Source organism: Prunus mume, linkage group LG3 (assembly GCF_029339155.1).
Source record: "Prunus mume cultivar Tortuosa linkage group LG3, ASM2933915v1, whole genome shotgun sequence".
Classification (NCBI taxonomy): Eukaryota; Viridiplantae; Streptophyta; class Magnoliopsida; order Rosales; family Rosaceae; genus Prunus; species Prunus mume.
The window spans coordinates 3,192,789-3,219,447 of NC_142700.1; the positions used below are offsets into that span (position 1 = coordinate 3,192,789).

Below are 26,659 nucleotides of genomic sequence, written 5' to 3' on the forward strand. Positions count from 1 at the left end.
ATCATGTTAAAATGTGTAATGTAACTGCTTAGATTAATTGATTTTAATTTTTTCATTCGTATATAGAAAAGAGTGCTGCTAAACGAACCCTAAAATTAACCCAGTACACCCTATGATCCAAGTACATCCTAATATTTTAATGAAAATGTAAAATTAACTAAGTACACCCCATTTAACTACCAAAAATACTGCGATGAAATTTCCTTCCAGCATGTCCTCCGGGAAGCTAATTTCACTTCTGACGCTTTAGCTAGTTTAGGCCACAATCTGAACACTTCCCACCTTTGGGAGCGGGGTCTTCCTTTAGGTTGCTCAGCTCCTTTCTACTTTGATTTAGTTGGGCCTGCGTGCCCTCGTGGTTTCCGTTTGTAATTTTTCCGTTTCTCTATAAATAAAAATAAAAAAAACTACCAAAAATACTCTGATTTACCCTAATACACTCTCCCGAAAGGAATGGATGTGCAATAATCACATGCCTAATAGTAATAGGTCAGGAAGGATGTATTTTATTCTGTAAAATAAAAAATAAAAAATTCCACGTAGTTGCTGAACTACAGAAATTGTTGTTTGAAACTAGTCATATTGATTCACCTGGTGTGTGTTGTTTTGAGAATTATAACTAACCATCCACTTTACCTGAATAAAAACTGGAAAAGAAAAATCAAATACTGTTATAAAGGAGGGCTACAACAATGTTGAAAACCCATCTCTTTCATTGGAAAAATGCTCACTATTTATCTATTGGAGACAAAAATTTGATCCGTTCCCCAAGCAATGCCTCAGCCTTGTTACTAATTTCCTACATAATTCATGCAGAAGTGCTTATTAATTATGCAATACAATTTCAAGTGCATTGAGCGAGAGAGCTGATTCTTACTTGTAGGCTGAAGGGTCCCTCATCTTCGCTCTGGGGTGATTGGAATGCTTCTGTTAAAATTAAGGGAGTTTTAGTAATATACTCAAAATAGGGGCTAAAATTATAAAAAAAAATCTCATATGAAATGCACTTTAGAAACACACCTAAAACCTATTTACTAAGTAAGAAATGAGTGTTGAAGTTTCTATAAATTACATCTCTACCATTGATTAACTTAAAACAAGCCCAATACAAAAAACTCAAAAAGAACCCAAAACAAGCCCAGCCCAAATTTAAAAAAAAAAACCAAAACTAAAAAAAAACCGTGAAAATCAAGGAGCTGTCCTTACCACCATTCTCCACTAAACCTCCGTACACTGTTAATACTATGTGATAGAAGTACACTGTTAATAACATGTGATAGAAGTACACTTTTAATACCATTTTATAGAAGTACATTGTTAATACCATTTCATACAAATTTTTTAAAAAAACTAAAACAACACAGCAAGACATTCGATATCTTTTGCAGAAACCACCTCCAATTATCCATAGTTTCACCACATACAATCGCAAAGGCAAAAGGAAATACCTTTACAAAAAGAAAAAAAAGTACACTGTTAATACTATGTTATAGAAGTACACTGTCATCACTATGTCATAAAAGATGTTGTGAGTACTAAATTCTCCACAAGCTCTGATTACCACCCAGTAAAGCAGCATCCAAACTTATGTAGTTAAAGGAAAACATTCCCATGAACAAAAAGAAGAAGAAAAAATTGAACCCTTGGATTGATTTACTGTGAAACATTCCCAAGTGCCGCCTAACTCTCTGACGCCTACCCTTTACATTTAGAGTGAACTCGCAGCAGTGTTCTCCCGCTTAGGGTCTAGGCGCCACCTAGGTCGATTTTTCAGAGTTTCTTCTTCTTCTTCATATTCTTTGGTGGTGGGAGGTAAAGAGATAAGAAAACATATAAAAAGGGCATGAAAGATGAAGAAATATTAATAAAATAAAAACAAAAAATTATTTTTAATTTTACTCAGCAATCATTTGATATTAATTTGTCCTTACCAGCCCTTAAATGTCATATGAATCATCATATTTTTTACTAGCATTGGCCTAATGCATGAAAGGAGTCTACTGTTCCCGGCTCCAGGCGGTAGAACCAGAAAAAATAAATGATAAAGAAAAAGGTGTGGGTATTGCAACAAGAGAAGAGAGCTCCAATGAGGATTCAATGGAGAACATATACATCGGATAAATGATTTAGTGCAAACCCAGAAAAATAAAAATGCAAGAGAAGAAACAGTAGAGATAAAGAATTGAAGAATGATTTCTTTTTTGGTTGGAGAAGTGTTTGTTTTTTTTTCCTAACGGGATCAGTACATATTGTTCCATATCTAAAGTTTTAAGAAAGAAAGAAAATGAAGGTTGGCATTCATGGATTAGAGAGGAAGTAATGGAAGAGTGAGGAGAAGTGATGGAACCAAATAGAAATCAAGAAAAGAGTGGAGAGAGAAGTTGCAGTCCCATTTCTGCTTGGAGTCCCACATCGACTACAAGAATAAACTTCAGGTGTTTAGTCCTATATAAATATCTTCAAACTAGGCCATTCTATGTAGAGACTTAAAGTACAACCTATTTGGGCCTGTAAAGTTCCTGTTGGACTACTTATTGAACCCCTAAGTTGGGCTTTCTTAATAAAAGTTTAGTTGAGATTTTTACGAAATGTCTAGTCTTGGCATTTAAATCTCTTAAATCCTTTTTTGTCAGTTAAGGGTTTCGGAATCGGAATCATCCGAAAATTTCCTTGATAGGGAAAGGAGACAAACCAAACAACAACCAAACAAACAGCAGCACAGCCAAAACACAACAGGAGCCAGACGAACAACTGCAAAAACCACGTGCAACACTTCAAAGGGCGAAGAGGACCCAACCGCACTAGACAAACCCAAAGATAAACACAAAAACTCCAGCTAGGACATTTACAAACTAGGACGCCACCCCAAAAGGCGAGCGTCAGATCCCAACTAGACAAAAACCTTACACCTGTGGAGGACATGGAAGACCATCACTTTGGAGCACGAACACCAGAATAAATAAAGCCTTTGTTCGGGTTCCTATTCCACGATTTTGCCATCAAATATTTTGGTATACTTAGACTGTTATGCCATTAGAAACAATTTGGCAATTTTTATCAATTAAAATGAAGTTTTATGTTTTGCTCTCAAGCCTGGTTTCAAATTCATGTTCTTTGTATTAATCTTGGTTCTCAACCATTTCCTCTCAAACCGACGTAAATGACTGTAGTATCGGACATAAGTCTGTCCGATGCTGCAGTATTTAGGCCAAGTTTGGCCTGTTATTATTTTGGATATGTCGTTCTCCAAACCTATTGGAGAAGCCTCTGATCATCATCAGTCTCCATTAAAAAGATCAAAAAGGTGGGCACCCGGAAAACCAATATCGAAAGAGTTAGCCATGCCCATGAATATTAGTCTTGATGATCTCCCTCAGTTTGTATTGCTAGAAATTCTTTCCCGACTCCCTCCTAAGTGTGCGGCTCGATGCATGTGTGTCTCCAAACGTTGGTTCAGTCTCATCTTTGATCCTTATTTTTTTCGACACTATTTCCAAATCCAAAGTGGCAACCAAAACCGCATCATTGCACGTGCACGTGCACGTGCTATAATCATCTCGGATAGAAGGCGCACAACAAGAAGAAGTACATTTCTTTCCACGTCATCATCGGAGCAGCCCGATGAAGAGGAACCATGTGAGAGGAAATTTTTTTCCGTGTCATCGGAGCCTGATCATCAACCACATGAACATGAGTTGTCTCTGAGTTTCCTCCCTTGTTTCCAAGCTGATATTGTTGATCCTTTTAAAGGTGAGCCGGTTGTGATAGGAGCATATAATGATTTAATTTTGTGTTGTGCAACCACGTATTATCAACGTGATTACTACATCTGCAATCCATACACCAAGCAATGGGATGCTCTCCCTCCCCCTCGACGTGGACCTCGACGTGGATCAGGAGGACGCCACAAGTGCGTAATGGTTGGATTCATATGCGATCCCTACTATCGAAAGCAAGCAGCAGATCTAGAAAGATCTAGTAGGAGGAATGTCAATATTCAGCTTAATCATAATCTTACTAATGTTGAGTATAGGTACAAGGTTGTGCGAATAAATGACGATAAATTGGAACTTCCCGAGGTTTCCGGCGAATTCTACCTGGAGATATTCTCTTCTGAGACTGGTCAATGGACACTAGGACGTGTAAATAGCCCAAGGAGGTTTTGTTTTAGCAAATTGGCTCCCTACCCCGGGGTTGCTCACAATGGAAGCTTGTATTGGTGGAGTGATGTTGAGGGCTTTACTGTTGGGTTGGATCTCTACTCTCCTCGTGACCAGCTTGATGATAGTATATATCTCTTTCGTTACATTGATAAGCCTGAAATCGAATCTGGAAGGTTTGACTTCCTAAGTGAGTGTGGAGGAGGAGGAGGAGAAGGGTGTCTGCGGATGTGCGTCTTCTCCTCTACCAATTTAGATCATGACGATCCTGCTCACACTCTAGGTGCTGTGAGTGTTTGGGAGTTGAAAGACGATGGTCACGGTGTTTGGGATTGGGATTGGAAAGGTCATGGTCAAGTCAAGGAGACTGCAAAATGGTGTTTGGTAGACACAGCTCGCATGTTCGACTTAATCTCGGCAAATCCTCTCACTAAAAAGTGGAACGATGAGCACCACGGGAGGACAAAAAGGGTTTTGGTGCTAGCTTTCGATCCAAATAATGAGGATGTCTTGTATCTACAATTGTTTGGTCGCATTGTCATGTACAACATTGGTGCAAGAACGTTAAAGGAGACCACTTGGACCACTCAATTCACACCTTTCAGTTTAAGATGGGGAGGGAGATCTGTCTTCCCAGTCTTTCCTTTTGTGCTCCCATGGTGGCCGGCGCCAATACTTACCAGGTCGTTCAAATCATCATCATGAAGCGGAAGAGCAGCAGCGTACGCATACACATACACTAGTTTCATCAAAGAGGGCAAGGGAAAATGGACGAAAAGAGACTGCTGCTGCTGACGCTTCTTCTTCTTCTAGGCGGCCGAGGAAATGGTCTATAAGGTAATTCAATTTTTAGGCATGCATGCGGCAGCTTTACTTTATGCATTGCATTGCATTCGGAATCGGCAGCTTTACTTTATGCATTGCTCAGTTTGATTGATGTAACGTTGTTGAGCTAGTTTAGTTTAGTACTTGATTAAGACTTGGATCTACAACTTGTCGTCCTTACTCATGAATCTTAAATGCGTATTTACATATAACGAGTTATTGCATGGACTTTTAGGTTGCTTTTTATTGGATTGATGCAACTATCTACTAAATATAGAATATTCCAGCAGAACATGGCATGTAATTTCCAGCTTCAAGATATAATTCAGAATTTTCTATTGCTCTACATTCTCTAACAATAACCAGTCACAAAATTCTTCATTTAGATATAATGAATGATTAGAAACAATAAAATTAGGAATATAGCAAGCCACTTTGGAACAGAACAAGCATCATGTAGGGAAGAGGAGGAATAAAATTAACAATTGTATGTAATTGCGTAGATAGAATTTGCTCAGTTTGGAACCCCTCTCCCTCTTTTTTTTTTTTTTTTTTTTTCTCTTCTCCCCAGCAACACTATCATATGAGAGGCAAGGCAATACATATATTCTACCAACTTTGTGAACAGCTTTCCATCCCTTCTCCACGCCAGTCAAAAGCCCATTCCTATACATAAACACACCCACCTCACAAATCAGATGATCGTACCCACCAATGTTTGAGAAGATTGAATGTCCTGTCTACTTGGACAAAGATGCGTACTACACCATAATATTGAAAAGTGCATCTCATGCACCAAAGTGGTTGCTTACTTTGATACGGTTAATGTAGAAAATAAATAAGAAGGGAAGAAGAGTAAAACAGACAAGGCAATATAACGTGGTTCGGCTTTACAATGCCTACACCCCCCGCAAGAGAAGAGAGCTGTATTGCTTATTCATGACAACGCAGAGATAACCTTCTCTGATATATATACAAAGGAACTTTCTTGCCTGCCGACTAACGCATTAAAGAACTCTACACTTCCCAATTTTACAACAATCAACTACTTAACATAATAAATATGAGATGGAGAATTTTAATAGTCAGTTTCAACAGTTAATTCCTTCCAACTGCTGATGTCATTAAAGCAGGCTTTGAATGAAACTGCACTCCAACTTTGGGAAACAAGGAAGATCCAGGATTTAATGTAGATGCACTTGAGGTTGAGTTGTTCTCTGTCTGGGACACGTTTTTCCTCAGACAACGACAAACCAAAGAGTCTACAGCTGCCTTTGTACGGTGAAACCGTTTCCTGACTCTGCCACTAAATGTTGACTGACTTATTACAGGATGATTTGAGATACCGCGTTGATTGTAAGAATTCATGCCTCCACGATCTTCCCTGCTGAAGCTACGTTCACAAAATGAGGATGATGCTTGCTTTCCACCATCTGATTCAGAGATGTATGGAGTTCGTTTAATAACTCTCTGTTCCTCCTGGTCATGACCATTGTATACTGAATTGAATTCCGGTACCCCATTCATTGCTTGCTGGAACATTAACACAGATGATGGTGATGAAACTCGCACAGACGAGGCAGATGGGTGCACGTGTGTACTATTGCTCTGCAACATGGCACACCACCCATTTCCAAAGCTTGGCGCCCGAAAACCACCATAGATTCCAGGGCCACCATACTCATGAGCCTCATTAGTTGTGGAAGCTCTTCCATATGGTGGGCTTGGAAATATTTCTTGACCTTGCAAAACCTTATGGAATTGGAATGATTCCCCAAAGCCTATGCCGGTTGAGGTAATCTCAGAGTCCGCAAGTGACTTTCTGAGACCATTACCTCCAGCACCAGCAGCAATCCCAGGACAACTAGAACCATGAAAACTCCTCCTTGGTTCAGATGGATGTTGATTCTGACCACCTAAACCCTCAGAATGATTATCAAAACCCAAAATTTCTCGACCTTGCGAGACCTTCTGGAACCTTAAAGATTCCCCAAAGTCTGATGCTCCAATAACATCTGTACGAAAAAAAAATGTTACAATCAACAAATTATGTTGCAGAGACAGTGTCACGATGAAATTTTCTAATCTGAATGCACGACATACTAGGAACTAGAAATTCTGTTTTTGCTGCAGACAAGCCACTCCTGGCCCTCTTCAAACCAGCTGCCATTCAGCTATGAGAACTAGAAACAGAACCAGATGGCTCGATTTCCCATGGGGAAACCCTGCCGTGCTTACTTGTGTCTATATCATCCCACCTTACCTGCAAGAGCAAAAGAAAAGTTTGAAACCAATGTATTTAGTGCTAATGGCATGAACTTATCAACTTGTAAGTTAGCATTGGCATACTACAGAGCAGAGAAAACATCATTTGTGATATTTAGGTTAATACAGCTTTCAAGGCAGTAAAAAATAACTCAACAAATCCTTTTGCAGTTCTAAAGACTTGACAGCTACAATATGCAACACCGATGTCTATGAAACATTAAAAATATTTCTGAACATGATAGGGTTCAAATAATCAAGGCCCTGAGCTTCTATCCACAGGGCTATGAGTACGGTGTTTTGATCAACATAACACAGGTGAATCTACACTATTGCCTACAAATCAGGAAATCAAACCTTGATTATTGTGCACACATTTTTTTGCAACTCCAAGGCCTTTATTCCTTCCTGTAATTCAGTGCTTGTGCAGCAAGCCATATTGGCTGCTCTCTCTCTTGTATATATATGGTCCCTAAATCAATGAAAGAATTATTGTTTTCCTCTCTGTTATTCTTTCACAGGACAAATTTTGTGACAAATACGAGAGCAGATTTATCCCTTCATACCGTGATTTAGCCAAAAAGTGTGCTAAACCCTCATGACATTTCATGACAAAAACAAAGGAGTGTAGGCAATTCATTTTAGTTTTAACATGGTGAAGATGTCATACAATTTTCGTTCTTTTTTGCCCTCTTGTCCAGTGCCCCAAATGCTTCAACTCTTGTTAAAAAGGCTTACACCAGATTTGTTCAGGAAATGGTTTTGCGAATCTTAAATGTAAAATCAACAAACTAAATACACAAACAACTAACAAGGACGGGAATTTACTTCTACCCCTACCATATAGATTAGTTTAGAGAACCAAAGGTGCGGCAACAAAGCAGTAATGCATGCTCATGTAAAAGTTTAAGATAAATAAGTTTAAGATATAAATATAAATATATATATATATATATATAGAAAAGCTCTATCAAAGGTAACGGACAACTAGACACTCCATTTTGAACCAGGCCATCTTACAGGATCCAATTCACTAATCCCAGTTATCAGCCCAGTTATATATATAAAAGATCTATGAAAAGTAACGTACAACTAGACACTCCATTTTGAACCAGGCCATCTTACAGGATCCAATTCACTAATCCCAGTTATCAGCCCAGTGTATCTGCCAAAAATAAATTTTAATTAAAATTGGACTTTAAATACTTCAACCATGTCAAATTTAAGAATGCCAAACCTTCGCTCTGCTGCATCTTCTGTTTCGAAATGCATTTTGAACCACATTCATCACATCTGTGATAGTACTATAGTTTAATTGCTGGCTACGAAGAGTTGGATAAGTAGCAGAACCTTTAACCTGGGCTGCCCTTCTAATTCCTCGCCCCTATTATGAACATTGTATGAGAATCATGAATAAGGGCATCCAAAGTTTCTTGAACCGAAGGATTCATATCCCTAAGAAACAGCACTGCATCTCCGGATACGAGCTCCTTCTTGTTCACAAACGCACTCCACCCAGTGGTGAGCAAATGCCTTTGTGGCTGCCCCACTCAAGCCAATGGAAAGAAGAATAAAAATCAGAAACTCACTGAATCTAAAATATTCCATTTACAAAGTTCATAATAAAACCCTAATAAGATTGCTATTGTTTCGTGAAGAGATAAACCCCCAACTAATGCAAACAAAACATGAGATATCTTTTTGCATACCCCTATATATATGTCTGAACCTCCACTCCAGGCCATGCAGATCCTTTGCTATCAGTTCTTGTGAAGGCCTTTGTTGATTGTAATCCTACAAGCATAATTTAGTTGTCTCAAAATAAAATACGAACTTGTACTTGATTAGACTTATGAAGCATTTATAAAAATCATTTCAGGTAACGGAAGTCCCAAACAGGTTATGCTGAACTACATGTGGGGGGACAAAATGAACTACGAATACCAGGGGAAAAGCAATCTTCAGCAGCACGACGAAGAACAGAGAAGCCTCTGTGACCGCTAGTATCCGAAGCAGTAAGGGTTTTTGCAGAACATATGGGGTGTAGTTGACTTCCCCATTGGTTCGACATCCTCCTCCTCGCCATCGGCATCAGTTTCCCCTTCCCGCAACTCGTGTTCAATTTCCAAATCAGATTAATGCAAAATACTGACTTCGAGTTGTTGAAATATTCAATAGCATAACTGCGTTGGTTAGACATATGAAAAAAAATTACATGACCAACATGAAAACCAAAAGACAAACAAAAGTAACACTCTGGTTCTTCAAAAAAAATATTTCTATACCAAGCACGCAGCAAGAGCACCAAAAGAAACTAAATTGTCCTTAAAATAACACACGCAGCACAAAATGAAACTAAACTTACCCACACCTGGACTTATAAATTCATTCTTCAAACAGCAATACACTACTAAAAAGTTTTTGCCCACAAAACACAGAGAGGTAGAAGTTGGCTGACAAACACATAATAGATCGTTATACAGGCGCATGATAGACCCCACTGCAAGCAACACGTATGGAATAATACTTGGAGGGTGATGAAAATTAAAAAGAAAACATAAATATAAGCAAATTACCAGTATGTCACCTAACGAGTAGCTGATGTCAGTAGCCTAAAGCACTAGTATTCCAACCATTTTGTAGTTACAATAGAATAACAGATAGTTTTTGCACCAATTCTGGTGAGATCTATCATAAAACCAAACCATCGAGAACTTGAAGCTCTTGCCAGGTCCTGGACTAATCCACGGCAACAACTACCTGTGTAGATTACGCATTACCCTCCTACTGCACAAGAGCTTCAACTGTTCACGACTTCTGAAGCATGCAACTCTCGTACAGTTCAAGCCGTTCTCTTTTGCTAGCACCAGTTCTCATATCCAGCACTCGGGCACCAAAATTATATTTTGTGAGTTCTTGCTTAATTTTTGTGACACTGAACTTTCTACAGTCTTCCGAGTTAGTTTGCTGACTGCGGGTATCCTCATCTCCCTTGAATACTGAACCACCATCTTCTGCTTGTTTGTGCTTTAGAGGGCTAGTATTACTTCTAGACCTCTTATTTACTCTTACAGTCCGGTCACTCATCTCCATGTCTTGAACAGAGTCCATGCCCATTTCACAGTCATCTACCCTTGAGCATTTCCCGTGGGAAGCAGTCTTTAGCTTGCTATCCAGTGCTGTTTCATTCAGCTGAACAGAAGTCAACTCTTGCTGGAGTGAATCAAGTTTTGCCTGTGCAGCTTGTAGCTGAAGAGACAGGGAGTCTGCCCTATTGTTTGCATCTGCGTGTGCTGCACGCTCACTGTCCAGAAGGCCTTGAAGGATGTGAACAGTACTAGTTCTTGGCTCATTATTTGATTTTAATAATGATTCTATTTCCGTCTCTCTTTCTTCAACTCTTGCCTCCAGATGAGCTCCCGTCTCTGATACACGAATTCTCTCTAACTCATCATCCAAGGCTCTTTTTTCCCTTTGCAAACTTTCAATATGCCTCTCAGCCCTCTCAATTTGGGCCAATCTTTCCATTGCCAACTTCTGCATCTCACTCTTTTCCTTTTGAGCAACATCTGCTTGAGCTCGTGCTTTATCGGCAATATCAGTCGCTCTTGTGGCTTCTTTTTCAGCCATTTTACACGTTTCTTGGACTTCGTCAAGTCTTTTTATTTCAGATTCACATGTCGGCCCCAGAAAGATCTTCTCCTGCTCCAGTATCTTTTTCTCTCTCTCAAATAAATGGGCCTTTGCATTTGCAGCTTTAATTTTTTATTTAAGTCCTTGATTTCAAGCTTCAGAATCATAACTGTCTACTTTTGATTTGGCAGTCTGCAAAGAATGTGTAATAGTAAAGTACCTCATCATTGATACATACGCACATCCTTGAAAAGAGAAAGCACAAAAGAAAAGCAAACACGTACAAAATAAGAATTTTTCTTCATCCGAATTTCAATGAATTGGAGTATGCATTAAGGTGTCTGAGTGTGCCTCTGTGTGTGTGTGTGTGTGTGTGTGTGTGAGAGAGAGAGAGAGAGAGAGAGAGAGAGAGAGGATCACCTTCTCAGCCAAACTACTAGCGAATTCTTCCCTCAAAGCATTCAATTGGTGAAGGCGGAGAGGAGGAGTAGCAGATGAAGGCTGCATTGGTGAAGAAGATGGCAATTGGTTTTGTAGTTGGTTTTATAGGCTAGGTTGTGTAACAGGTGATGTAGGAGATACTGGTAAAACGACTGGAAGTTTAAAAGAAGGAGGACAAAGACATGAAGTAGAACTGGGACAAGGAGAAGGCAGTTTCTGAAAAGGAAAAGTAGCCTCATCATGTGCATTGCAGTATTTGAACATTGCAACTCTGCCTCCATATATGCATGAATAGCCAATTTAAATTAATAAGACCAGTATATAAGAGATGAGCTAATAAGATATACATATCCATATATACTGCCAACAAACTATTTATTATGACAATGATTTTAATTACATATGAGGCAAGAATACTTTTAAGATTCTTATCTTTGTCTTTAATTATTAAGATACAAGCCAAAAAAACTCTTGGCAATACAATCTCAAAAGAAAAGAGATATTCAACATATGCACAGTGTGCATGTATCGTACTATATGCATGTGTGTAGGTGCATTTGCGTCTAGGTGTGTCTTTGATTCTAAGTGGCCAAGGTCAATTGAAACAAACTGTTTTTCAATTTAGTTCTAACTGCGCCCACATCCTACTACAACTAAAGTTCGTCTTATCTAGTACTCTACCTCAAACTCCTTTTTCAGCTTTTTGTGGATAAAAACTAATAATTTAGAGCCTGTTGCAAAATACCACCCAATAAGAGAGTTCAAGGAGTACACAAACCTGCCATGAAGACAATATGGTAGGCACCGCGCCTTTATTTAGAGCATCAAGATAAGAATGTGTGATGCCAACTAGAACCGGACCCGTCATCATAGTTGCCCCAACTTGCTTCGGCCTTGTTCTTTCAAAAACAGACCTTGTCAATGTGTCTAGCCCGGATCTGAATTCAGGCCTTAATTTGTCCAACTGCATTAGAAAAACTTAGCCTTCAACACAACTAAATATCAATAAAGAAAGTAACAGATTTGAGTATGACCAACAAGAGAGAGATCAAAGACAAGAGTAAGTCACTGACCTGAATTTCGTCAAGTCTCTGTAGATCATGTTCGTTGTTCAAAGGCCGTACAAGGGTGAAGCATTCTCTATCTGGAAATAGGGCTAGAATGGAGGCCCGTATCTATATTGGCCATTCATACTGTACAATTAGGGGCACCATGTCCAACATACATAGATAACATAATTCAAGAGTAGCAGTGCTCAATGTACCTAGAATGTCATAAATAGTTAACAAGCGTAACCTAAAAGCAAATAATGCCAGTTTAACAATACAGGTATGAATTGGCAAGAAAATTCTTGACAATAAAAGGTCAAGATTGCTCTCTCTCTCTCTCTCTACTAAAAAAATGCAGAATCTTGTCAAACGAACTAAGACGCAGCCACATAAATACCTCATTTTTCGCAACTACATCCCTTTTTCTGTCATCATCTGGCTTCAAAGAAAGCTCCAGATAGTCACAGGGCGTTATCCTTCCACTATCCTCGGATAAATCCAGATAGAAGTCCTGAAACCAAGGCAGAGTAAATTACCACAAAGGGAAAGCCACAGAACATATTCTACTCAATACACTGTGTATTCATACGTCGATCAAAAACAAAATAACCACAACAGAGGAACCATTAGCATAAGAATAATAGGATTACAATAATTCTTGTAGTAGATTAAATGCTTTAAGTATTAGGCCCCATAAGTTCATTCAACTGGTGGGGAAGCAATAGTAGAGTAAACTTACTGGTCAGAAGTTCATAGAGTGCAAGCAGAGAGAGAGAGAGAGAGAGAGAGAGAGAGAGATGATCAGGAAAGGGTAAATGCTTTAAGTATTAGGCCCCATAAGTTAATCAATGATTCACACCCCAGTTTTGGTTGCAAGAGCATGTAAATGAAAACAAGCCCCCCAAGGAAGGACACAAAAACAAAAACAAAAAAAAACAAAAAAACAAAAGAAGAGAAGTCTCCACTATCATTTATGCTTAACATTGAGAGAAAAAGGACGATAATTTTACCTGGTTTAGAATGAAGCTCTTCCCCTGGCAGTGGCGAGGATGCGGTGAAGAACCGGAGGAAGCGTCTCTTCCTCTGAAGAACCTCCTTATAATTTACCGTTGTTCTAGGTTCAAATTTCGTCTTGTGATCTTCGCTTTTCCTCTGTTTTAGTTGATTCAGCTTCTCCTGAGATTTCCATTTCACTTCACTGATGGTGTCGCGCTTTGTTTGCTCAAAACCCGGTGGTTAACGGTTTTTCCGGTTTTTAAATTATTATTATTATTATTATTATTATTATTATTATTATTATTATTATTTTAGATTTAATGTGAAAAAGGGGCCCAAAGAAAAAGGCCCAAGATCAGATAAATAAATTAATAAAAGGCCGAAATATCAGAGGTAAAAGGCCCAAATGGTAAGAAAGACCAATGAGATCCATAAAGGCTGTGTATCTATATATGCTAGTACATCAGCTGCTCCTTTGAAACTGAAATGAAGCGATAGCCGCCACTGCCTTCGACAAATCTCATCATCTCCTTCTCTTGATTTGGCCAAAACCAAAGCTCATCTCTTCTCTTTTATTCTCTTGAGGCCAAAACCAGCTCCAAACTCGAACTCAGGTCTTAGTTAAGCCAGCTACCAGCTACCAGCACCAGCACCATTTTACGAACTCGGTAGATCCTAAAACCACAAATTCATTGTTAATAACTGTTTTTGGTTTCATCTTTAGCTAATATTTTCTTTTTTCCTCTTTCTCCAGATGGATGGCTATGGCTTTTGCTGCCCAGATTGGGCAGGGCGCGTGTTTTGCTTCCAAGGGCGCGTAAGATCCGCACTGAAAAGGTAATCTCCAGCTCCAAAACGATGTTTCAAAAAAATATTGCCGTTGCTTCAAAATTCAAATATTTTTTCAAAATTTTAATTTTTTTTTTTAGCCGTGCCGTTGCTCCCAATTGTGCTCTTTTTTCTTTAAAAAAAAAAAAAAAAAAAGGCCAAATCCCTAGCATTCCCAATTCCTTCAACAACAATAAATAGCCGTTGCTCCTAAACCCTAAATTCTTCATTCAAAAAAAATATTTCCGTTGCTTCAAAATTCAAAATTCTTTTTTAGCCGTTGCTTCAACTTTTTTTTTTTTTAGCCGTGCCGTTGCTCCCAATTGTGCTCCTTCCTATATAATCCCTACTATTCCCAATTATTTCAAAAAACATAGCCGTTGCTCTTAAACCCTAAATCCTTCCCAATTTTCTCTTCTTCTCTGAATCATTCCCAATTTACTCTCTTCTCTAAATCCTTCCCAATTTTCTCTTCTTCTCTGAATCATTCCCAATTTACTCTTTTCTCTGAATCCTTCCCAATTTACTCGTCTCCTCTGAATTCTGCTGGCTGCGGTGGAGGTTTTACGAGGGCGCCCGATTGGCGAGCCGTCAACAAATCGGCATCTTTAGTTGGGATTACGTATCTGCCGCCGTTAGCGATCGATCTGCAAGGAGTGCAAGGAAAGGTGGTATCATTGCCTTGATCCTCGCGTAAGAAAGGTAAAAACTTTTAGATGTTGGTTTTTCTTGGTTTCTTTACTTCTTCTTGTGGGTTTAATATTATTATTTTTGGTTGGTCAGTTGGACTGAGAAGGATAAAGTGGAATATCTTCATGGCATGTTCCCAAGCAATTTGGACTACCATATCTGATAAGTTCAAGGGTGAGAACTCAGTCTCGGTGCAGTTAGGCACCAAAGGCTATTTCCTCTTGGGATGCTGTGCCCATCTTCAACCAGATGGTGCCATAGTTGAGACAGTTCTTCTTTGTTATATTACAAATTTTAAATTTTGTCATCTTGTGTTTTTATTCAAGTCTCGGGTTTCAGTCTCTGATCTTTCTCTGATGTGGTTGCCCAATACCCATACTCGACTGGACTTAAAGAAGAAGATCTTGGTTGTGAGTCAAGTCCAAGTCTGATCTTGGTTGTGGAGTCCAAGTCCAAATGTCGCCCTCTCTTGTCGAGGACCCTGCGCAATGTGAAAGTGGCGGATCATCAGTAGTTTCACCTTTTTACATGTTTGCACAAGTTTCAACAAAATGGTGGATACACCTAATATGTTTTTATCCTTCTTCTTATTCTTCCTACGTCAAAGCTTCATCATCCACCAAAGTGGACCCCAAACTTGGAAAGAAGAGGAGGATTGATGATGTCAAGCGACCGCTCCTGCATTCACGAGCGAGCAGCCGCTGCCGGGCAAAAAATCGGCATCTTGGCTCGAGGATGAAACCGAAATGCATTGTGGAGACTCTTACCTGCCATGGTTTCTTGTCGGAGGTGAGTTTCCTCCAAAACCAATTATGAATCTGCAAACATTAAAATCCACCAAGTCCTGTCTTTAAAACCAATTGTGTATTCTTCTCTTCAAATAAATATGAACGTTGTTTCTACTTCAAAGTTTTAACAGTCTAATTCCAAGTCCTTCCTAATGCACCAACACTAACTATACCTAACCCCTTCACATAAACTAACAAATACCATGTTCTTTAAGGGCTTCCTTCCTCTCGCTTGGCATGTGCACATGCCGCCAAGACAATAGTGTTGCTATGGTATGCAAATGCCGATAACTATCCGTTGCACCCGCGCAACAACATCTCTCTTGGGAAGAACCGTGCGGTGAGCCTCTTGCCAATCCTCTCATCACACCTTGCACGCCCCATCTCTATCGACACCGTGACAATGTGGAATCCTACAAAAGTTAAGTAGTGCAAACAATCGCACAAATGTATACAGAGAAATAATATGAAGGAACTACTCAAAACATGGTATTTGTTAGTTTATGTGTGAAGGGGTTAGGTATAGTTAGTGTTGGTGCATTAGGAAGGACTTGGAATTAGACTGTTAAAACTTTGAAGTAGAAACAACGTTCATATTTATTTGAAGAGAAGAATACACAATTGGTTTAACAGTACAGGACTTGGTGGATTTTAATGTTTAATATTCATAATTGGTTTTGGAGGAAACTCACCTCCGACAAGAAACCGCGTAAGAGTCTCCACAAGCCGCATTTCCGATTTCATCCTCGTGAGCCAAGATGCCGATTTCTTAAGCCCGGCAGCCTGCTCGTGAATGCAGGAGCGGCTGTTGACATCATCAATCCTCCTCTTCTTTCCAAGTTTGGGGTCCACTTTGGTGGATGATGAAGCTTTGGACTGTAGGAAGAATAAGAAGAAGGATAAAAAAAACATATTAGGTGTATCCACCATTTTGTTGAAACTTGTGCAAACATGTAAAAAGGTGAAACTACCAGATGATCCGCCACTTTCACATTGCGGCAGAGGGTCCTCGGGACATGAGAGGCGACTTGGACTTGGACTCCACAACCAAGATCGGCTTTTCTTCTTTAAGTCCAGTCGAGTATGGGCACTCGAGACTTGGACTTGGACTCCACAACCAAGATCGGCTTCTTCTTTAAGTCCAGTCGGGAGTATGGGTATTGGCAGGCAACCACATCAGAGAAAGATCAGAGACTGAAAAACCCGAGACTTGAATAAAAACACAAGATGACAAAATTTAAAATTTGTAATATAACAAAGAAGAACCGTCCAACTATGGCACCATCCGGGTTGAAGATGGGCACAGGCATCCCAAGAGGAAATAAACTTTGGTGCCTAACTGCATCGAGACTGAGTTCTCGACCCCTTGAACTTATCGATATGGTAGTCCAAATTGCTTGGGAACATGCCATGAAGATATTCCAATTCTTTATCCTCTTCGTAGTCCAGTCGACTGAACCAAAAATAATAATATTAAACCCACAAGAAGAAGTAAAGAAACCAAGAAAAACCAACATCTAAAAGTTTTTACCTTTCTTACGCGAGGATCAAGGCAATGATACCACCTTTCCTTGCACTCCCTTGCAGATCGACTGCCAACGGCGGCAGATACAGAATCCCAACTAAAGATGCCGTGATTTGTTGACGGCTCGCGCCAATCAAGGCGTCCTCGTAAAACCTCCACTGCAAAGCCATAGCAGAATTGAGGAGACGAGTAAATTGGGAAGGATTCAGAGAAAAGAGTAAATTGGGAATGATTCAGAGAAGAAGAGAAAATTGGGAAGGATTTAGAGAAGAGAGTAAATTGGGAATGATTCAGAGAAGAAGAGAAAATTGGGAAGGATTTAGGGTTTAAGAGCAACGGCTATGTTTTTTGAAATAATTGGGAATAGTAGGGATTATATAGGAAGGAGCACAATTGGGAGCAACGGCACGGCTAAAAAAAAAAAAAAAAGTTGAAGCAACGGCTAAAAAAGAATTTTGAATTTTGAAGCAACGGAAATATTTTTTTTGAATGAAGAATTTAGGGTTTAGGAGCAACGGCTATTTATTGTTGTTGAAGGAATTGGGAATGCTAGGGATTTGGCCTTTTTTTTTTTTTGTTTTTTTAAAAGAAAAAAGAGCACAATTGGGAGCAACGGCACGGCTAAAAAAAAAAATTAAAATTTTGAAAAAATATTTGAATTTTGAAGCAACGGCAATATTTTTTTGAAACATCGTTTTGGAGCTGGAGATTACCTTTTCAGTGCGGATCTTACGCGCCCTTGGAAGCAAAACACGCGCCCTGCCCAATCTGGGCAGCAAAAGCCATAGCCATCCATCTGGAGAAAGAGGAAAAAAGAAAATATTAGCTAAAGATGAAACCAAAAACAGTTATTAACAATGAATTTGTGGTTTTAGGATCTACCGAGTTCGTAAAATGGTGCTGGTGCTGGTAGCTGGTAGCTGGCTTAACTAAGACCTGAGTTCGAGTTTGGAGCTGGTTTTGGCCTCAAGAGAATAAAAGAGAAGAGATGAGCTTTGGTTTTGGCCAAATCAAGAGAAGGAGATGATGAGATTTGTCGAAGGCAGTGGCGGCTATCGCTTCATTTCAGTTTCAAAGGAGCAGCTGATGTACTAGCATATATAGATACACAGCCTTTATGGATCTCATTGGTCTTTCTTACCATTTGGGCCTTTTACCTCTGATATTTCGGCCTTTTATTAATTTATTTATCTGATCTTGGGCCTTTTTCTTTGGGCCCCTTTTTCACATTAAATCTAAAATAATAATAATAATAATAATAATAATAATAATAATAATAATAATTTAAAAACCGGAAAAACCGTTAACCACCGGGTTTTGAGCAAACAAAGCGCGACACCATCAGTGAAGTGAAATGGAAATCTCAGGAGAAGCTGAATCAACTAAAACAGAGGAAAAGCGAAGATCACAAGACGAAATTTGAACCTAGAACAACGGTAAATTATAAGGAGGTTCTTCAGAGGAAGAGACGCTTCCTCCGGTTCTTCACCGCATCCTCGCCACTGCCAGGGGAAGAGCTTCATTCTAAACCAGGTAAAATTATCGTCCTTTTTCTCTCAATGTTAAGCATAAATGATAGTGGAGACTTCTCTTCTTTTGTTTTTTTGTTTTTTTTTGTTTTTGTTTTTGTGTCCTTCCTTGGGGGGCTTGTTTTCATTTACATGCTCTTGCAACCAAAACTGGGGTGTGAATCATTGATTAACTTATGGGGCCTAATACTTAAAGCATTTACCCTTTCCTGATCATCTCTCTCTCTCTCTCTCTCTCTCTCTCTCTCTCTGCTTGCACTCTATGAACTTCTGACCAGTAAGTTTACTCTACTATTGCTTCCCCACCAGTTGAATGAACTTATGGGGCCTAATACTTAAAGCATTTAATCTACTACAAGAATTATTGTAATCCTATTATTCTTATGCTAATGGTTCCTCTGTTGTGGTTATTTTGTTTTTGATCGACGTATGAATACACAGTGTATTGAGTAGAATATGTTCTGTGGCTTTCCCTTTGTGGTAATTTACTCTGCCTTGGTTTCAGGACTTCTATCTGGATTTATCCGAGGATAGTGGAAGGATAACGCCCTGTGACTATCTGGAGCTTTCTTTGAAGCCAGATGATGACAGAAAAAGGGATGTAGTTGCGAAAAATGAGGTATTTATGTGGCTCGTCTTAGTTCGTTTGACAAGATTCTGCATTTTTTTAGTAGAGAGAGAGAGAGAGAGCAATCTTGACCTTTTATTGTCAAGAATTTTCTTGCCAATTCATACCTGTATTGTTAAACTGGCATTATTTGCTTTTAGGTTACGCTTGTTAACTATTTATGACATTCTAGGTACATTGAGCACTGCTACTCTTGAATTATGTTATCTATGTATGTTGGACATGGTGCCCCTAATTGTACAGTATGAATGGCCAATATAGATACGGGCCTCCATTCTAGCCCTATTTCCAGATAGAGAATGCTTCACCCTTGTACGGCCTTTGAACAACGAACATGATCTACAGAGACTTGACGAAATTCAGGTCAGTGACTTACTCTTGTCTTTGATCTCTCTCTTGTTGGTCATACTCAAATCTGTTACTTTCTTTATTGATATTTAGTTGTGTTGAAGGCTAAGTTTTTCTAATGCAGTTGGACAAATTAAGGCCTGAATTCAGATCCGGGCTAGACACATTGACAAGGTCTGTTTTTGAAAGAACAAGGCCGAAGCAAGTTGGGGCAACTATGATGACGGGTCCGGTTCTAGTTGGCATCACACATTCTTATCTTGATGCTCTAAATAAAGGCGCGGTGCCTACCATATTGTCTTCATGGCAGGTTTGTGTACTCCTTGAACTCTCTTATTGGGTGGTATTTTGCAACAGGCTCTAAATTATTAGTTTTTATCCACAAAAAGCTGAAAAAGGAGTTTGAGGTAGAGTACTAGATAAGACGAACTTTAGTTGTAGTAGGATGTGGGCGCAGTTAGAACTAAATTGAAAAACAGTTTGTTTCAATTGACCTTGGCCACTTAGAATCAAAGACACACCTAGACGCAAATGCACCTACACACATGCATATAGTACGATACATGCACACTGTGCATATGTTGAATATCTCTTTTCTTTTGAGATTGTATTGCCAAGAGTTTTTTTGGCTTGTATCTTAATAATTAAAGACAAAGATAAGAATCTTAAAAGTATTCTTGCCTCATATGTAATTAAAATCATTGTCATAATAAATAGTTTGTTGGCAGTATATATGGATATGTATATCTTATTAGCTCATCTCTTATATACTGGTCTTATTAATTTAAATTGGCTATTCATGCATATATGGAGGCAGAGTTGCAATGTTCAAATACTGCAATGCACATGATGAGGCTACTTTTCCTTTTCAGAAACTGCCTTCTCCTTGTCCCAGTTCTACTTCATGTCTTTGTCCTCCTTCTTTTAAACTTCCAGTCGTTTTACCAGTATCTCCTACATCACCTGTTACACAACCTAGCCTATAAAACCAACTACAAAACCAATTGCCATCTTCTTCACCAATGCAGCCTTCATCTGCTACTCCTCCTCTCCGCCTTCACCAATTGAATGCTTTGAGGGAAGAATTCGCTAGTAGTTTGGCTGAGAAGGTGATCCTCTCTCTCTCTCTCTCTCTCTCTCTCTCTCTCTCTCTCTCTCTCTCTCTCTCACACACACACACACACACACACAGAGGCACACTCAGACACCTTAATGCATACTCCAATTCATTGAAATTCGGATGAAGAAAAATTCTTATTTTGTACGTGTTTGCTTTTCTTTTGTGCTTTCTCTTTTCAAGGATGTGCGTATGTATCAATGATGAGGTACTTTACTATTACACATTCTTTGCAGACTGCCAAATCAAAAGTAGACAGTTATGATTCTGAAGCTTGAAATCAAGGACTTAAATAAAAAATTAAAGCTGCAAATGCAAAGGCCCATTTATTTGAGAGAGAGAAAAAGATACTGGAGCAGGAGAAGATCTTTCTGGGGCCGACATGTGAATCTGAAATAAAAAGACTTGACGAAGTCCAAGAAACGTGTAAAATGGCTGAAAAAGAAGCCACAAGAGCGACTGATATTGCCGATAAAGCACGAGCTCAAGCAGATGTTGCTCAAAAGGAAAAGAGTGAGATGCAGAAGTTGGCAATGGAAAGATTGGCCCAAATTGAGAGGGCTGAGAGGCATATTGAAAGTTTGCAAAGGGAAAAAAGAGCCTTGGATGATGAGTTAGAGAGAATTCGTGTATCAGAGACGGGAGCTCATCTGGAGGCAAGAGTTGAAGAAAGAGAGACGGAAATAGAATCATTATTAAAATCAAATAATGAGCCAAGAACTAGTACTGTTCACATCCTTCAAGGCCTTCTGGACAGTGAGCGTGCAGCACACGCAGATGCAAACAATAGGGCAGACTCCCTGTCTCTTCAGCTACAAGCTGCACAGGCAAAACTTGATTCACTCCAGCAAGAGTTGACTTCTGTTCAGCTGAATGAAACAGCACTGGATAGCAAGCTAAAGACTGCTTCCCACGGGAAATGCTCAAGGGTAGATGACTGTGAAATGGGCATGGACTCTGTTCAAGACATGGAGATGAGTGACCGGACTGTAAGAGTAAATAAGAGGTCTAGAAGTAATACTAGCCCTCTAAAGCACAAACAAGCAGAAGATGGTGGTTCAGTATTCAAGGGAGATGAGGATACCCGCAGTCAGCAAACTAACTCGGAAGACTGTAGAAAGTTCAGTGTCACAAAAATTAAGCAAGAACTCACAAAATATAATTTTGGTGCCCGAGTGCTGGATATGAGAACTGGTGCTAGCAAAAGAGAACGGCTTGAACTGTACGAGAGTTGCATGCTTCAGAAGTCGTGAACAGTTGAAGCTCTTGTGCAGTAGGAGGGTAATGCGTAATCTACACAGGTAGTTGTTGCCGTGGATTAGTCCAGGACCTGGCAAGAGCTTCAAGTTCTCGATGGTTTGGTTTTATGATAGATCTCACCAGAATTGGTGCAAAAACTATCTGTTATTCTATTGTAACTACAAAATGGTTGGAATACTAGTGCTTTAGGCTACTGACATCAGCTACTCGTTAGGTGACATACTGGTAATTTGCTTATATTTATGTTTTCTTTTTAATTTTCATCACCCTCCAAGTATTATTCCATACGTGTTGCTTGCAGTGGGGTCTATCATGCGCCTGTATAACGATCTATTATGTGTTTGTCAGCCAACTTCTACCTCTCTGTGTTTTGTGGGCAAAACCTTTTTAGTAGTGTATTGCTGTTTGAAGAATGAATTTATAAGTCCAGGTGTGGGTAAGTTTAGTTTCATTTTGTGCTGCGTGTGTTATTTTAAGGACAATTTAGTTTCTTTTGGTGCTCTTGCTGCGTGCTTGGTATAGAAATATTTTTTTTGAAGAACCAGAGTGTTACTTTTGTTTGTCTTTTGGTTTTCATGTTGGTCATGTAATTTTTTTTCATATGTCTAACCAACGCAGTTATGCTATTGAATATTTCAACAACTCGAAGTCAGTATTTTGCATTAATCTGATTTGGAAATTGAACACGAGTTGCGGGAAGGGGAAACTGATGCCGATGGCGAGGAGGAGGATGTCGAACCAATGGGGAAGTCAACTACACCCCATATGTTCTGCAAAAACCCTTACTGCTTCGGATACTAGCGGTCACAGAGGCTTCTCTGTTCTTCGTCGTGCTGCTGAAGATTGCTTTCTTCCCCTGGTATTCGTAGTTCATTTTGTCCCCCCACATGTAGTTCAGCATAACCTGTTTGGGACTTCCGTTACCTGAAATGATTTTTATAAATGCTTCATAAGTCTAATCAAGTACAAGTTCGTATTTTATTTTGAGACAACTAAATTATGCTTGTAGGATTACAATCAACAAAGGCCTTCACAAGAACTGATAGCAAAGGATCTGCATGGCCTGGAGTGGAGGTTCAGACATATATATAGGGGTATGCAAAAAGATATCTCATGTTTTGTTTGCATTAGTTGGGGGTTTATCTCTTCACGAAACAATAGCAATCTTATTAGGGTTTTATTATGAACTTTGTAAATGGAATATTTTAGATTCAGTGAGTTTCTGATTTTTATTCTTCTTTCCATTGGCTTGAGTGGGGCAGCCACAAAGGCATTTGCTCACCACTGGGTGGAGTGCGTTTGTGAACAAGAAGGAGCTCGTATCCGGAGATGCAGTGCTGTTTCTTAGGGATATGAATCCTTCGGTTCAAGAAACTTTGGATGCCCTTATTCATGATTCTCATACAATGTTCATAATAGGGGCGAGGAATTAGAAGGGCAGCCCAGGTTAAAGGTTCTGCTACTTATCCAACTCTTCGTAGCCAGCAATTAAACTATAGTACTATCACAGATGTGATGAATGTGGTTCAAAATGCATTTCGAAACAGAAGATGCAGCAGAGCGAAGGTTTGGCATTCTTAAATTTGACATGGTTGAAGTATTTAAAGTCCAATTTTAATTAAAATTTATTTTTGGCAGATACACTGGGCTGATAACTGGGATTAGTGAATTGGATCCTGTAAGATGGCCTGGTTCAAAATGGAGTGTCTAGTTGTACGTTACTTTTCATAGATCTTTTATATATATAACTGGGCTGATAACTGGGATTAGTGAATTGGATCCTGTAAGATGGCCTGGTTCAAAATGGAGTGTCTAGTTGTCCGTTACCTTTGATAGAGCTTTTCTATATATATATATATATATATTTATATTTATATCTTAAACTTATTTATCTTAAACTTTTACATGAGCATGCATTACTGCTTTGTTGCCGCACCTTTGGTTCTCTAAACTAATCTATATGGTAGGGGTAGAAGTAAATTCCCGTCCTTGTTAGTTGTTTGTGTATTTAGTTTGTTGATTTTACATTTAAGATTCGCAAAACCATTTCCTGAACAAATCTGGTGTAAGCCTTTTTAACAAGAGTTGAAGCATTTGGGGCACTGGACAAGAGGGCAAAAAAGAACGAAAATTGTATGACATCTTCACCATGTTAAAACTAAAATGAATTGCCTACACTCCTTTGTTTTTGTCATGAAATGTCATGAGGGTTTAGCACACTTTTTGGCTAAATCACGGTATGAAGGGATAAATCTGCTCTCGTATTTGTCACAAAATTTGTCCTGTGAAAGAATAACAGAGAGGAAAACAATAATTCTTTCATTGATTTAGGGACCATATATATACAAGAGAGAGAGCAGCCAATATGGCTTGCTGCACAAGCACTGAATTACAGGAAGGAATAAAGGCCTTGGAGTTGCAAAAAAATGTGTGCACAATAATCAAGGTTTGATTTCCTGATTTGTAGGCAATAGTGTAGATTCACCTGTGTTATGTTGATCAAAACACCGTACTCATAGCCCTGTGGATAGAAGCTCAGGGCCTTGATTATTTGAACCCTATCATGTTCAGAAATATTTTTAATGTTTCATAGACATCGGTGTTGCATATTGTAGCTGTCAAGTCTTTAGAACTGCAAAAGGATTTGTTGAGTTATTTTTTACTGCCTTGAAAGCTGTATTAACCTAAATATCACAAATGATGTTTTCTCTGCTCTGTAGTATGCCAATGCTAACTTACAAGTTGATAAGTTCATGCCATTAGCACTAAATACATTGGTTTCAAACTTTTCTTTTGCTCTTGCAGGTAAGGTGGGATGATATAGACACAAGTAAGCACGGCAGGGTTTCCCCATGGGAAATCGAGCCATCTGGTTCTGTTTCTAGTTCTCATAGCTGAATGGCAGCTGGTTTGAAGAGGGCCAGGAGTGGCTTGTCTGCAGCAAAAACAGAATTTCTAGTTCCTAGTATGTCGTGCATTCAGATTAGAAAATTTCATCGTGACACTGTCTCTGCAACATAATTTGTTGATTGTAACATTTTTTTTTCGTACAGATGTTATTGGAGCATCAGACTTTGGGGAATCTTTAAGGTTCCAGAAGGTCTCGCAAGGTCGAGAAATTTTGGGTTTTGATAATCATTCTGAGGGTTTAGGTGGTCAGAATCAACATCCATCTGAACCAAGGAGGAGTTTTCATGGTTCTAGTTGTCCTGGGATTGCTGCTGGTGCTGGAGGTAATGGTCTCAGAAAGTCACTTGCGGACTCTGAGATTACCTCAACCGGCATAGGCTTTGGGGAATCATTCCAATTCCATAAGGTTTTGCAAGGTCAAGAAATATTTCCAAGCCCACCATATGGAAGAGCTTCCACAACTAATGAGGCTCATGAGTATGGTGGCCCTGGAATCTATGGTGGTTTTCGGGCGCCAAGCTTTGGAAATGGGTGGTGTGCCATGTTGCAGAGCAATAGTACACACGTGCACCCATCTGCCTCGTCTGTGCGAGTTTCATCACCATCATCTGTGTTAATGTTCCAGCAAGCAATGAATGGGGTACCGGAATTCAATTCAGTATACAATGGTCATGACCAGGAGGAACAGAGAGTTATTAAACGAACTCCATACATCTCTGAATCAGATGGTGGAAAGCAAGCATCATCCTCATTTTGTGAACGTAGCTTCAGCAGGGAAGATCGTGGAGGCATGAATTCTTACAATCAACGCGGTATCTCAAATCATCCTGTAATAAGTCAGTCAACATTTAGTGGCAGAGTCAGGAAACGGTTTCACCGTACAAAGGCAGCTGTAGACTCTTTGGTTTGTCGTTGTCTGAGGAAAAACGTGTCCCAGACAGAGAACAACTCAACCTCAAGTGCATCTACATTAAATCCTGGATCTTCCTTGTTTCCCAAAGTTGGAGTGCAGTTTCATTCAAAGCCTGCTTTAATGACATCAGCAGTTGGAAGGAATTAACTGTTGAAACTGACTATTAAAATTCTCCATCTCATATTTATTATGTTAAGTAGTTGATTGTTGTAAAATTGGGAAGTGTAGAGTTCTTTAATGCGTTAGTCGGCAGGCAAGAAAGTTCCTTTGTATATATATCAGAGAAGGTTATCTCTGCGTTGTCATGAATAAGCAATACAGCTCTCTTCTCTTGCGGGGGGTGTAGGCATTGTAAAGCCGAACCACGTTATATTGCCTTGTCTGTTTTACTCTTCTTCCCTTCTTATTTATTTTCTACATTAACCGTATCAAAGTAAGCAACCACTTTGGTGCATGAGATGCACTTTTCAATATTATGGTGTAGTACGCATCTTTGTCCAAGTAGACAGGACATTCAATCTTCTCAAACATTGGTGGGTACGATCATCTGATTTGTGAGGTGGGTGTGTTTATGTATAGGAATGGGCTTTTGACTGGCGTGGAGAAGGGATGGAAAGCTGTTCACAAAGTTGGTAGAATATATGTATTGCCTTGCCTCTCATATGATAGTGTTGCTGGGGAGAAGAGAAAAAAAAAAAAAAAAAAAAAGAGGGAGAGGGGTTCCAAACTGAGCAAATTCTATCTACGCAATTAC

General features: G+C 39.3%; 3 protein-coding genes and 1 pseudogene across 7 annotated transcripts; 2 read left to right on the top strand and 2 right to left on the bottom strand.

The window, feature by feature from the left end:
• Positions 1-5,860: 5,860 nt before the first annotated feature.
• Positions 5,861-9,111, bottom strand: LOC148918424 (auxin response factor 15-like). Of its 4 annotated transcripts, XM_089048311.1 has the most exons (6): positions 8,960-9,111; positions 8,488-8,791; positions 8,341-8,415; positions 7,608-7,722; positions 7,089-7,248; positions 5,861-7,000 (listed from the first exon to the last, which is right to left on the bottom strand). In XM_089048311.1, the coding sequence occupies exons 5-6, from the start codon at positions 7,153-7,155 to the stop codon at positions 6,084-6,086; spliced, it is 984 nt and encodes a 327-aa protein (XP_088904437.1). In that variant the 5' UTR covers positions 7,156-7,248; positions 7,608-7,722; positions 8,341-8,415; positions 8,488-8,791; positions 8,960-9,111; the 3' UTR covers positions 5,861-6,083. The 4 variants fall into 4 exon arrangements, with proteins under 4 accessions (XP_088904437.1, XP_088904438.1, XP_088904436.1 ...); XM_089048312.1 differs by lacking the exon at positions 7,608-7,722; XM_089048310.1 differs by lacking the exons at positions 7,608-7,722; positions 8,341-8,415.
• Positions 9,112-10,869: 1,758 nt separating this feature from the next.
• Positions 10,870-13,412, bottom strand: LOC148918425 (uncharacterized). Its single transcript, XM_089048314.1, has 6 exons — positions 13,384-13,412; positions 12,771-12,884; positions 12,398-12,499; positions 12,103-12,288; positions 11,304-11,599; positions 10,870-11,075 (listed from the first exon to the last, which is right to left on the bottom strand). Exons 4-5 carry the CDS (start codon positions 12,193-12,195, stop codon positions 11,345-11,347), a joined length of 348 nt encoding a protein of 115 aa, XP_088904440.1. The 5' UTR covers positions 12,196-12,288; positions 12,398-12,499; positions 12,771-12,884; positions 13,384-13,412; the 3' UTR covers positions 10,870-11,075; positions 11,304-11,344.
• Positions 13,413-18,704: 5,292 nt separating this feature from the next.
• On the top strand, positions 18,705-21,267 carry LOC148918426 (uncharacterized). The gene is made up of 6 exons (XM_089048315.1): positions 18,705-18,733; positions 19,235-19,348; positions 19,619-19,720; positions 19,830-20,015; positions 20,519-20,814; positions 21,059-21,267. The coding sequence occupies exons 4-5, from the start codon at positions 19,923-19,925 to the stop codon at positions 20,771-20,773; spliced, it is 348 nt and encodes a 115-aa protein (XP_088904441.1). The 5' UTR covers positions 18,705-18,733; positions 19,235-19,348; positions 19,619-19,720; positions 19,830-19,922; the 3' UTR covers positions 20,774-20,814; positions 21,059-21,267.
• A 1,565-nt stretch (positions 21,268-22,832) lies between these two features.
• Positions 22,833-26,275, top strand: LOC103325092 (auxin response factor 15-like; annotated as a pseudogene). Its single transcript, XR_016125120.1, has 8 exons — positions 22,833-22,941; positions 23,092-23,176; positions 23,337-23,512; positions 23,608-23,648; positions 23,721-23,787; positions 23,892-23,900; positions 24,888-25,047; positions 25,136-26,275. The product of XR_016125120.1 is annotated as an auxin response factor 15-like (transcript).
• The last annotated feature ends 384 nt before the right edge of the window (positions 26,276-26,659 follow it).